General features: G+C 42.8%; 1 protein-coding gene across 1 annotated transcript; it reads left to right on the top strand.

The window, feature by feature from the left end:
• Positions 1–7,129: 7,129 nt before the first annotated feature.
• On the top strand, positions 7,130–9,848 carry LOC139218526 (transcriptional repressor scratch 1-like). Its single transcript, XM_070850119.1, has 2 exons — positions 7,130–7,286; positions 9,037–9,848. The coding sequence occupies exons 1-2, from the start codon at positions 7,130–7,132 to the stop codon at positions 9,846–9,848; spliced, it is 969 nt and encodes a 322-aa protein (XP_070706220.1).
• The last annotated feature ends 2,370 nt before the right edge of the window (positions 9,849–12,218 follow it).

Genomic DNA, 12,218 nt, shown 5'->3' with positions numbered 1-12,218 from the left:
ATCTTGGCAACATAAAGGATGGTTATTATATAGTGATGTGTGACACCTACACTGCTGTCAATGTTTTATTGTCTTAGCCTATGTCTCTTATATTCTTCTCTTGGAAAGATGAATTATATAATTATTTACCCTGTGTAACACAACAGATTCAATTTTGCCTTTTTCTGGTTTTGTCTACTTGCGTAACCTTTTTTTTTAATTATCATTTTTATTTTATATGTATATATTTGTGTATGTGTATGTATATATATATATGTATATGTGTGTATGTATGTATATATATGTGTGTGTGTGTGTGTGTGTGTGTGTGTGTGTGTATATATATATATATATATATTATATTTGTTTCATGGTTCTCAGACTGTTTAAGTTCTGTTGTGGAAAAAATGGAAAAACTAATAAAAAGTGAGTTACAAAAAACAAAAAAGCTCATTTTTAACCCTTCAGCTGGAGCTTTTCACACACATGGAGCTAATCTGCCACCTTTATGATAGTTTGAGCATCAGTTATGTCTCACAACCATATAACGGTGACAACATGCAGACAGCTAAACTTAGACCTTGATAGTAACACATTCAGATGTCCTATATTTACTTGTCAAAAACACATTTCTATATTACTAATCCATAACAACAAATGCATTTTGAAAGAAATGCAATGCTGCTGGGATAAAGTTTGTTATCAACATAATGGGGAAATATTTTTAATGAATTTCTCGGCAAAGTTCCAAAAAGTTGATATTGGATGAATCTGCTAAATATTTTCTGTCAACATACGTCAATTCTTTTCCAACAATATCTGCTAATGGCGAGTAAAGTGTGATTACATTTTTATAGTTCTGCTTAGGCAAATCAGAGCACTTGCTAAAGGTTGGGAAAAATCATGATCTCAGTTAAACTGAAACAGTCAATATTCACTTGGAGCATGAGGCAGGATGTGCTTGTTTTAACACAGTTTTGTCGACCAAACCTAAGCAGACACGAGCCCAGCTCTCCACTATCAAAGCCTCGCGTGTTGCACATGAAAACTATCTTTATACACTAAAACGTATCAGTTCCTTGTCACATTCACAAGTGAGAGGGCACATTTCATACTGTGTGAACAAATCAGGATAAAAATATGTCCTTCTGCTCTCTGAAATCTGCAAGGTTTATTTGAAATTTGCTATTAAATTAGCTCCGTAGTGTTGTCTTTAATGACCTTCCACAGCCTTCAGCTCCTTCACAAAATGAGCGATAAACAGGAGTGTTTTGCGAAATGGAGAGTCAGTGGGGTCACTGGGGCTGTAAATTTCTCTCGCAGTGTGACAGAGCGTCTGCAGCCTCCCGTGGCCTGGCTTGGCTCAGAGTGGCTCTGTGCAGTGGATAGTTGTAAGGTGACGGAATGTATACCCCCCCCTCCCCCCTTTCTAGCCCTACAACCCTCCACCTCCCCTCCTCACACACACACTCACAACCATTATGAAACCCCAGCAGATGGCTAGGAGACAAAGGGTGTGTGAGGGTGAGAGGCCCCTCATCTCCCCCAACACCCCCTCCCCACCTCACTTTTCCTAGAGAGACCGTCCCAACCCCACCTTGTCCAACGAGAAGTAGACATTCTGTTGCCGTAGCCTTACAGCTGGGACCCACTGAAACCCCCCTCCCCAACCTTAACACACACACACACACACACACGCTTTTTTGCCACATGCCTCTCAATTAAGACAAATCGACAGCGCTTGCTCCATCCCTTGTTCATGCAGATGTGGCGATTTAGCCTCGATTCCTCACTCCTTGTGAAATGAGCTTCTTTAATGTGGAGACATTAGCCTAAATGATTCCTGGTGTCCTTTATCAGGCGAGAACTCCCATTTGGGGCCCAGAGGCAGGTAATTCTCCTTTTGACAGTGCAATTGAACTGGCCAGCGCTGAAGGGCTATTTGGCAAAGAGCCATTTAGTGTAAGTGCTCTCAAGGCTGGCGAATGACACTTGTAGAGACAATGTCACCCCTACTGACACCATCAGTTGATTGTGTATTGAACAGAAATAGAGGAGTGATGTAGGCCCTAGGCCAGATATATGCAGCATTATTGGAGTGGAGAAGTCCAAGGCGAATGTCCGGGGAGAAACGAATTCAGACGTGCTCTGTGAAGGTCCCTGTCAATACTAGATGCCAAGGACACCGGGACAGGGACTGAGGCGATCAACTGGCTGATTTCACTGAGGTGTGCTGCATGGTCATTTTTTACAGGCTGCAGCACAGGACAGACACTTTCTACAGAAATGCTGTCAACATGCCCGGTGAAGGTCCCTGTGCGGATTGTGCTCCTGTAAACAGACATGGGATAAACGGGTTCAGATGGTTCGCCCACATTACACAAACATTTTCTCACTTTCCTCTTGTAGTATCTAGCCATGCAGATAGATTAAGTATTATTTGCCCAAGCTTTAACAAGACATCTCAATAAACTGCAGTAACCCAGTAACTAATAATGCACAGACCTCACTGTGAAGAATTATGAAAACTGTTGACAGTGATGTCTGTGGGTTTCCCAGAGGAACAGGGGCACTGTTCCAGGAAAGACATATTTCTGGTGATTTCGTTTAATGTACATTTTATATGTTGTTAGCACCATGGATCACCTCAGTTGTATTGGAGTACATACAGATACTAAAGGGTACCTTGCTTGTCCGCATCAAATGCCAAAACAGACTGGCGAAATGGTGCTATGATGACCTGGGAATGAGAATTGTCTGGTTGTTCTCATGGCTGCCTGGGAAAGAGCATTGACTTTAGTCACACATTTCATCAAGAAAACCTCCTAAATTGCATTTAGCATCACAGACTGACACCAGTGTATATGTCCTTTGAAGGACCAGTATAACATTTGGGAAATGTACCTTTTTGCTGTATTTTTTTCTTCTGGATTGATGAATCTCATGTGAATACGGAGCTATAGGCAGGAGGTGGTTAGCCTAGCTTAGCATAAAGACTGAAAGACGGGGGAAGAAGCTAGCTCAGCTTTCTAGAATATTTTATTTGATATAATGCACCTGTTGTTATACTGTCTATCTCATAGCGTCATCTGCTACCACGCATGTCATCATTTTTTTCAATTCACCATATTTCCTTTTCATCACTCTAGTTTCTCCATTTTGAGCAGCATCTGTAGCCCTTAACGGGCTGCTCCCCTGAGACCCCCGACATCCACTGGAGCAGAGGCCAGTGACACGTGTGATTGATGACCCCCAGAATGGAAAAGAGAAAGATGGACAGATTCCTTTTATCAGGATTGAAGTCTGACTAGATTAAAATGCAGTTGTACAACGCCTCCTCCCCCATTTTTTGGCATCTCCCGTCGGCCTCCTCAGCATCCCCACTCTATCCCCTGTCAGTCACCTCACCTGAAGGCTGGGAGTTTTCTCCTCATCTCCTCCACTGACCTCTCATTCCACCTCCCCACTCGAGGTGACACGGTGTGGACGTGGCCGATTGTGCGAGACTTTAACCAGTCACTTCCAAATTGACTTGAGGTGTTTTGTTATTTGCTTCTGCAGAGAAGTGTGCAAGACAAATCTCTGTGGAGCGTTCCTAACACCATTTGCACAAAGCTGGTTGGTTGAAAAAAAAAAAAAAACATGAAATGTGTTGGAACATAAATCACAAGTCGGTCTCCGCAGCTAACCACAATCAACCCTTGAAAAAACATGTAGTGAAGAGGGGAAATTCTCCATTTTCTCACTCACTAAGTGCTGATTAAAAGAAAAGAGACAATCATTCTCATTCACTGGCTTGCAGCTGCCCCGTTGTCAGATGGCAGAGTGCGAGATTTTTGTGGAGGTGCTGAAAAGATGCCTCAGTGAAAAGAACCCGCGTTTGTTTTTCAGATGGCTCTCTAATGACTGGATGTGATTAACACAAATTATCTCACTTATCACAGCTCAACAGGCTTAGATAGTCTCAGCGTGCATTCACTGCAATGCTACTTAACATGCGTCTAATCAGACTCAGCAGTCAGTATCACATACACAAGGACAGCAATGACCAAATTTCCCTGTTATAAATATGGTTTCTGGCTGTTCCATTTCCCTTTGTTACACAAAAAGATTGAATTAAGAGAATCACTTTTGTGTCAAAATATGGCTTATTTTGTTTTCCATGTTAGTCTGAGCTTTGCTTCTGATTCTCTAGGAAATCTCTCTGCTTGCTCACTTTGCTCATTGATGACGTCACTGCTGAATCTAAATCGACTTTTGTGTGCAGGATTAAAACACACATGTAAACTGGAAACACAACAAAAAATTTGTTTTCAGAACTTCTTAGTGCACAGACTAACACAGTTGGAGGTCAAATTCAAGGTATTTTTTCATATTGTCAGCAAGTCTCAAGAAAAGACCAAAACCAGTGGTGTGTGAGTTCATCTCGTGTTTTTTGACTTCCTTACTGAAGACAAAATTCTTAACAGGTCATAAATATATTGTTTCATTTTTAAAAGCCGACTACAGTTTATTACAACTTGGGCTTTATGTTGTCGGCTCAGGCCATCAGTAATGATAGCATATGCACCAAAATAATGGCAGAGATTTTGGAATTCTGCAACGTTGCTACAAATAGGTACAAATTGTCGGACAATCACACAGGTTTTAATTGACCTCTAACAATTAACCCTCTACAGTGTTATCATAACTGATAGAACTGATCTGGGCAGAGTAACAAAGACAAAACAGTTGTAATAAACTGTAGTTTTGCTTTCAAAAGGGTCAGTAGTTTCCTTAAACAGCTGTAGTTTTTAGTAAATGCTACTCCAACAGGAACAAATTGTTTGGGGACTACTTTCAGCAGTAGAATATTACTCATTTGGTGTTCTCGCACGTATTTGGGATTGAGTCTGAAGAAACAACAGCGTGTGCGTTCATGGTAATGGAACATATCACCCAGTGTTAACAGAGTGGCTCAATGATGTGTATTCAATAGTCTTTGGACAACAGTGGATCTCTACAGTACTAAGGAAGAATCGGGTGACAGACACAACATTTGTTAGTAGATACATTCATTGATGGTTTGGGTTTGAATGTGGGATTTGTTGACAAAAACAAATATTATTGCTTGTTTCATACTTTAAAACAGAGATTTTTGACATTTCGAGATGCTTTTCGGTCAGCACCTCTGAGATGCTTTCACATTAGAGCAGACCAGAGATGATTTCTCCTCTGTAAACATGTTACTGTATGAGGTACTAAATGAAAATCCCCTATGACATCTGTCTGTGAGATTATATATTTTGTATTATCCAGTCATAGCGAACTGTACCTTGCAGAGCCATCTGTGAGTGAGCAGTCCACACTGCGTTTAAGCTGCTGCCATCTCTCCTGCCAACCAGACTTTGACCCCATGACCCCGCAGGCACCCAGAGGTCAGCCCGTCACAGCCGACGGACCGGAAATCACCACGGGGGCCTTTTTATCCAGATGAGGGTTATATGGTTCTATGGAGGGCCGAGGGGTCAGTCAGAGAGACATAAACCTGCCAGGGACATACAGATGATGGAAGTGAAAAATACAACTGTTAAACCTCCAGGCTGATGCCACAAACATGTAGAGATTATTTCAAACAGTTAGATGTACAAATGAAGACATTTTTCATTACATATTCCTACAGTCTTAATGAATTAATCAATAATAATCTGTAACACTCATATTACCTATCTATAACACTTTGAACAGACGTTTAGCCTGTCAGCAAATAATAAATGAGACATGGGCAGGGTGTGGTTAACTGCTGGTCAGTACATAACTAAATATCCAATTAGAATAACTGAAGAAAATGTATAGAATCGGTTGGTATCTGCACTAACAGTGATCCTTTATTTATGTTGTAATTTCCTATAAAGTTTCCTGGAAAGAACTATATAATTGGTATTAGTTGTATTAGTTTATTAGTTTTAATTAAATCGTTTTATTCACTTGCACTCATTACTATAAAACGAATGACATCAAACACATACAAACCTCAATCCAACATGAAGAAGATTCATTTTAACCAAATGAGAAAAAAGTTGCGTCATTTAGCACAACTATATTATTTAGAAATAAGACATAAAATACTATATAATAAAATATTCCCTTCACTGAATTGGATTGAAGTAAACAAAATGAAGAAATGAACTTTCAGGATTTGACAGTTTTTGATAAGACACGCATGAAGGGATTTGAATGCAGATACTTGTAAGTTAATCATGACTCTGACCTACATTTGAAGGAAAATGAACACAACCCAATCCGTAATCTGGTTTACATTCTTAGACTATTTTAACCTCTTAATAATGAGCTGGATGTTAGGATGATGAAATATCAGAGGTGGTGGTGGTATTAGGAGGAAGGGGGTGTGTGTTTGGGGCAGCATAAATTGTGTTAGCTACTTCATTGAAAGACAATGGAGGACAAGATGTTGTGTGTAGTGTCACCCACGTGCTTCTGCGCCACTATTGTCTGCTCTCCTTCCCTCGGAGAGGGGAGACGAAGGGGTGAAAGGAGGAGGAGGATGTGGGAGGAGGTGGTTTAGTTGACTGCTGTGTGTGTGTGTGTGTGTGTGTGTGTGTGTGTGTGTGTGGGTGTATGTGTGTGCATGTGTGTGTGCATGTGTGTGTGCATGTGTGTGTGCATGCGGGGAGAAGCACAGACGGCTCGTGGTAATTTGATGTGTGTCCCCGGGGATGTTTGATGGATTAATGCTAAGCAGCTCCCTCTTCCAAAGCACCACCTGATCTTTGGGGCTCGTGCCCCACATATAAAAGGCTGCAGTAGTGCTGAGCTCAGCTAGTCCAGCATCTCTCTCTCTCTCTCTCTCTCTCTCTCTCTGTTTCTCCCTCGCCACTTTCTGTCTTACTCTTCATCCTCCCTGTCCTCTGCTTTCTCTTTCTCTCTCTCTGCTGCTTCCACTATATTTTCTCTATCTCCTTCCCTCTGGCTTTGAAGCATTTCCAGGACAGATTTTTTTGTAAACCTTCTTTTTCAATCCTCTGTTTGGCCTGTTCAAGAAGGCCGCCTGGAAGCTCAGTGCATTTCTGTTCTGTTCTTTTTTTTTTAGCATCAGCTTGTTCAGATTTTTCTATGAGGCTCTAGCATCAGTTTTTCATCAGGGAAAAAAATGCCTCGCTCTTTTTTGGTGAAGCAGCCGAAGGTTCATGATTTCTCGTCTTCTAACTACTACCATCAGCACCAGCAGCACTGGGACGACTCCTACACTGTGACACATGCCATCACAGAGTCAGCCACCAACTTGGCAGTGCGTTTGAGTGAAAATGGTGAGTTGACATCTCTCTGAGTTGCATTTTCAACTTTGTTATGTGCGTTTCTGCTGCAGTAGCTCAGGATTTCTGCATTCGGAGAAGAGCCACGTGGTCTCTCGCAAAAAAAATAGAGAAGAAAATCTGAAATAACAGACAGGGATTCATGCAGCCTTGTTTATCTTGCTGTCTCTGCAACCTAATCGCTTTTGGAAATCCCCCACATGCATCGCTCGCCCCCCTTCCGTATGTCTCAGGACTTTTGTTTTCTAACTCGGTGGATGCTAAATAGTATTCAGGTCACGCTGGCTCAATCTGCTTAATTCTCAAACCAGATCACACAGTAGCCCTTAGCTTTAATACTATTGTGTACGTGAATGATGAGATAGATGTGCACACAGGCATTAAGCACAAAATCTGACGCAAGCCTTTGTCAGGTCCAACTAGAAAGAAGGAGAAAAAAACTCAGGAGAAAGCAGATAGCCACATGGGACTGTGTTGTCCTTAGATGGTGCAGTTGCCCTTGAGTCTCTCCTCTTATCATCCACCCCCCCCCCCCTCGTTCATCTCTCCATCTCTCTCCATCTGATCCTGCAGGATGTTAGATAGCCACAGGGAGTAGGATTGCAGCAACACAATCCATATGTGGAGCAGTGAGAGGTGATGGAACAGGGTTTTTAGAGGATGGGTATTGACTGGAAAATAGAGAGTGCTGCAGGTAATTCAATAAAGTGCAACATGAGCAGTACATTGGCAGACAGTAGATTTTCATTCAAGGTATTTCTACAGTGGCTGGAAGTGAGAACAACCCTGCAATACTAACAATATGGTGTGTTGTGTGTGTGTGTGTGTGTGTGTGCGCGCATATGCGAGTGTGCTTGGCTTTAAGAGACATCCAAAGAAATGTGTGCTTTGAGCGGATTCACACCCCTCGCACCCCCACCCCCCTCCACCAGCATCACAGATCTTGTGTTCGCGTTGAATTATTTGTCCCCCAGATTTAGGATGCCAGCTGTCTGCTTCCCTTTGTGTTCCACTGTGTGTGTGTGTGTGTGGGAGGGGTGGGGAGGGGGGAGTGGGCTCAATATACCATTGACTGCTGTCAAGATCAGACAGCAGTCCCCCCCACCAATCACACACACACACACACACACACACACACGCACACACACCCTGCCTAGCCCTCCCTTCCCTCTTTGCCAAATCACAGTCCCCCACCTGTCACTCAATCTCCCCCTTTATCATACTCATGAACACTCTCAAAAACGGCACAGATGGGGAATGATCTGATTAAAATGATTTAGTGATTGAGGGGATTTCACTGGTGAAACGCTCAGTTTTGGTCACACCCCCCACCGTCACAGATTTAGACGCGTAGCTGCTGCCAGTGTGAGGCAGCGACAGGTGGATCAATCTGGAGCCAAACTATTGCTCTGTGACTGTTTTGTCTATGTCAGCACATTGTGTTTGACTCATATTCAGCCACCATGTGCTTTTCAGATTTTTTATGGTGGCACTTGTTGGAGCCAGTGAAGGTATTGATTGGGACAGAACTGTGGACCAAAGCCTCATTAATATTTCATTCCCAAAGCTTGCTGAACCTGGCACTTACAAATAGCTTCCTGTGTAGGTTTCATATTGATTAGAGGTTTGGGTGAGAGGGCACTTTTCTTCAGAGGTTATTGAGATCATGAAGATGTTCCATTCATATATTCCGATGAAAAATATATTTTCCATCTGTTTTATTAAATGTCTTTTCCTTTCTCAGGCTATATCCATGATTACATCATCCCCTCGGTGTTGCAGAGCACAAAGGAGTCAGGTCATGAGGAAACCGGGCTCTCCTCAGAGCCCCTGTACTCCCCAGGTGGCAGTGGTGGGGAAGAGTTCTCCGACCATGACATGGAGCATCCGGACAGCCCTGTCTCTAGTGGCACAGTGGAGTCAGACAGTAGTGGCCCAGAGTTGGAGGCCTGCACCATCAACGCCTTCCTCATCTCTGATGGCCGCTCTCGCCGAAAGCTCAGCCAGAGGTGTCCCCGCAAGGGAGGCCGTCAATCGGACAGCAGCGACGGTGTGCGCTCGGCAGACTGCAGCCCTGCCAAAGGTAAATCCAAAGGCCGCTACATGTGCACCGAGTGCGGCAAGTCTTATGCCACGTCCTCCAATCTGAGCAGACACAAGCAGACTCACCGCAGCCTGGACAGTCAGCAGGCCAGGAAGTGTCCCACCTGCCACAAGGTGTACGTGTCCATGCCAGCGCTGGCCATGCACATGCTGACCCATGACCTGAAGCACGAGTGCACGGTGTGCGGCAAAGCCTTCAGTCGACCCTGGCTCCTGCAGGGCCACATGAGGTCTCACACTGGGGAGAAACCGTTCGCCTGTGCCCACTGCGGGAAAGCCTTCGCCGACCGCTCCAACCTGCGCGCCCACATGCAGACGCACTCGGCCTTCAAGCACTACTCCTGCAAACGCTGCGACAAAAGCTTTGCACTCAAGTCCTACCTGAACAAGCACTACGAGTCGGCCTGCTTCAAAGGGTACCAAGCAGAGGACGACTGCGGCTCTGAGGACTGATTGGATAAGAGTCATCCTTTTCATTTCAATTCATACACTTTTTAATAGTTCACACAACAAAGTGAGAGAAAAGCTTGCTACTTCTCAGGCTTGTCACATGCATGCATCATAATCCTGCCTTTTGATAAGCAATAACCTCACTTTAAATTATTCAGGAATTACGTATGAAATTCATAGAACTGTCAGTGTTGATCACAAATGTAAAATATTTTATATTGTTTTTTATAAATTGAATTGCAATAATTTACATGCCAGTATTATTTTATATATCAACTAGCTCTTAATTTACCTCAAACATTTCTTATTTGTTAAATAATGTATTTGTGTATTTATTAATTTATTTAACTATTTATTTGCCAATTTTGGAAATTATTTATTTATTATTAGTTGATGTATTTGTGAATTTAACATGGCTTTATTGGAAGCCATGTATTGGATTTGTTGAAAACAAAAGCCAAAATATATTCTGACACCCTATATTTCTCTGTCTGATCAATTGGTGATGACAATAAAACTGATAGAAATGAATAATTACAGAAACTCCCCTCACTCATGCGTGAATGTATGCAAAGATCAAACACATTTAGATCTTTCAAGTGAAATGTCCAACGTGTTAAAAAAGATAGAATTCACTAAACTATCCACAACAGCTCTGTCAGTTTTTCAACAACAACAGAAATAACATTGAATAATCACAACTACGATTCATCCGAGAAGCAGCGCATGGAAGTATTTCGGGTTCTACACCATAGATGACCAGCAAGCACAGGACTGTTTTTCAACTTTGTTCTTTACTCTACAACAACCAATACAAATCTGAGGACTCACCTGCAAGAGGAGCAATGTCAGCTGTACAACTTCATCTGACTGCCTACTCAAGTGCCAAAGTGCAGCTGTTTTTACACCCCACAGGAAAATACATTAGGGGTAAGATTCAGACCATTGGTAATAACTGACCACACATACTTAAGTGACAGCTCACTGAATCTCAGCCTTATTCTGATCATAGGTATACGTTGAGTTACATGTTAGTTTGAATTCATTCAAACTTGAATTTGTGAAACAGTGCCAGCCTTAATTTGCTCACATTACTTTTCAGATAAGTGTGTGATGAGTGTCTGGCCTGACAGAGTCAGAAATGCAACAATCCTCCTAGAGGACAAAACTTCTTTATCCTTTGGTTGTCTGTGACCCAGAAACCATCGTTCAGGCTAATCTTAGCAACAAGCTACAAAACATCACGTGACCACATTATGTTTACCAGGTCAGTCAATGGTAAAGAAAACACATTAAGTACAATAAAAACCATGTAAGAATGAATGGAAACCATAAACTCCCCTGTTTGTTATTCTGCCTGCCTGGATATGTTGTTAATCGCTGACAGTTAGAAAAATGTTTTCATCATAAAGCTACCGGTGACCTGATACACTGCTATTTATAGTAGAAAACCCCCAAAAGGATCATGCCTTTCCTTGTTTCATTGTTTAGTTTTCAGAGACAAGAACACATAAAGCAGCAAAGATTTAATTGGTCAGGAAAAAAAGTATTAGTGTGTAGCAGAAATATCTTTTCTCCCCTTCTTTATGTTGCGACTGTTAACATTTATCTTACGACCCCTTTGGGGTTCCTGACCCCAAAGTTAAGAACCCCTGGGTCACGCCATTTTATACGGGAAGCAGCCACGGGTTTCAGTCTGGCTTTTGTGGGCCATGTCCTTCAGATAATCCAGCCTCTGAAGTGGGACACGGTGAAAGTGTGAAGAAAGATCATCTCAATATTTCTGTCACAGCAGTGCTTCCCCTGGCCAGCAGAGGGGGCAACCACATAAACACCTAAACCTGACCTCCCCAGTGTGGAAAGAGGTAAGACTGTACACATAAGGAGGATAAATGTGAGAGTCAAAACAGCCAAATTCAGAAGCTAGAAAGCAGAACCCACTTTAAAGCCTGTCCTCCTCCCTGCCATGTTAGGAGCTTCCCTCCGAGCAGACCCTGGCCCTCCTCAGCAAAGAGCTGCAGCCGGACCACAGGATGTGCTCTGGGTCAGGTGTCGTGAGAACTGGGCTCCTGGTCCAGACCAGACAGGGCTGAGCCCTCGGTGGCCCCTAGCCATGACCCCTCATGGGAAATGCAAGTATGTGTCTCAATAGACCACAGACTGGAGATGGCTATTTTCGGACACAATGGCCACCATTCAAAACACGTTTATGTCTGCACATACATGTATGTGTAAATGTACACGTGTGTGTGCGTGTGTTGTATGTAAAACTGCAACAGTGCTACAGAACATGTTTCATTAACAGATCAAACATCCTCAAAGCTGCACCAGCCAATATTTCTATATTAACAATGGATCAAATGACCCACAGAG

Source organism: Pempheris klunzingeri, chromosome 2, assembly GCF_042242105.1.
Source record: "Pempheris klunzingeri isolate RE-2024b chromosome 2, fPemKlu1.hap1, whole genome shotgun sequence".
Classification (NCBI taxonomy): domain Eukaryota; kingdom Metazoa; phylum Chordata; class Actinopteri; order Acropomatiformes; family Pempheridae; genus Pempheris; species Pempheris klunzingeri.
Note: the sequence above shows the minus strand (reverse complement) of the source record. Positions and strands in the feature narration are given on the sequence as shown.

Coding starts and splice junctions, on each gene's coding strand:
- LOC139218526 (XM_070850119.1), top strand. CDS start 7,130: ATGCCTCGCTCTTTTTTGGTGAAGCAGCCGAAGGTTCATGATTTCTCG. Junction 7,287..9,036: donor AGTGCGTTTGAGTGAAAATG/GTGAGTTGACAT, acceptor TTCCTTTCTCAG/GCTATATCCATGATTACATC.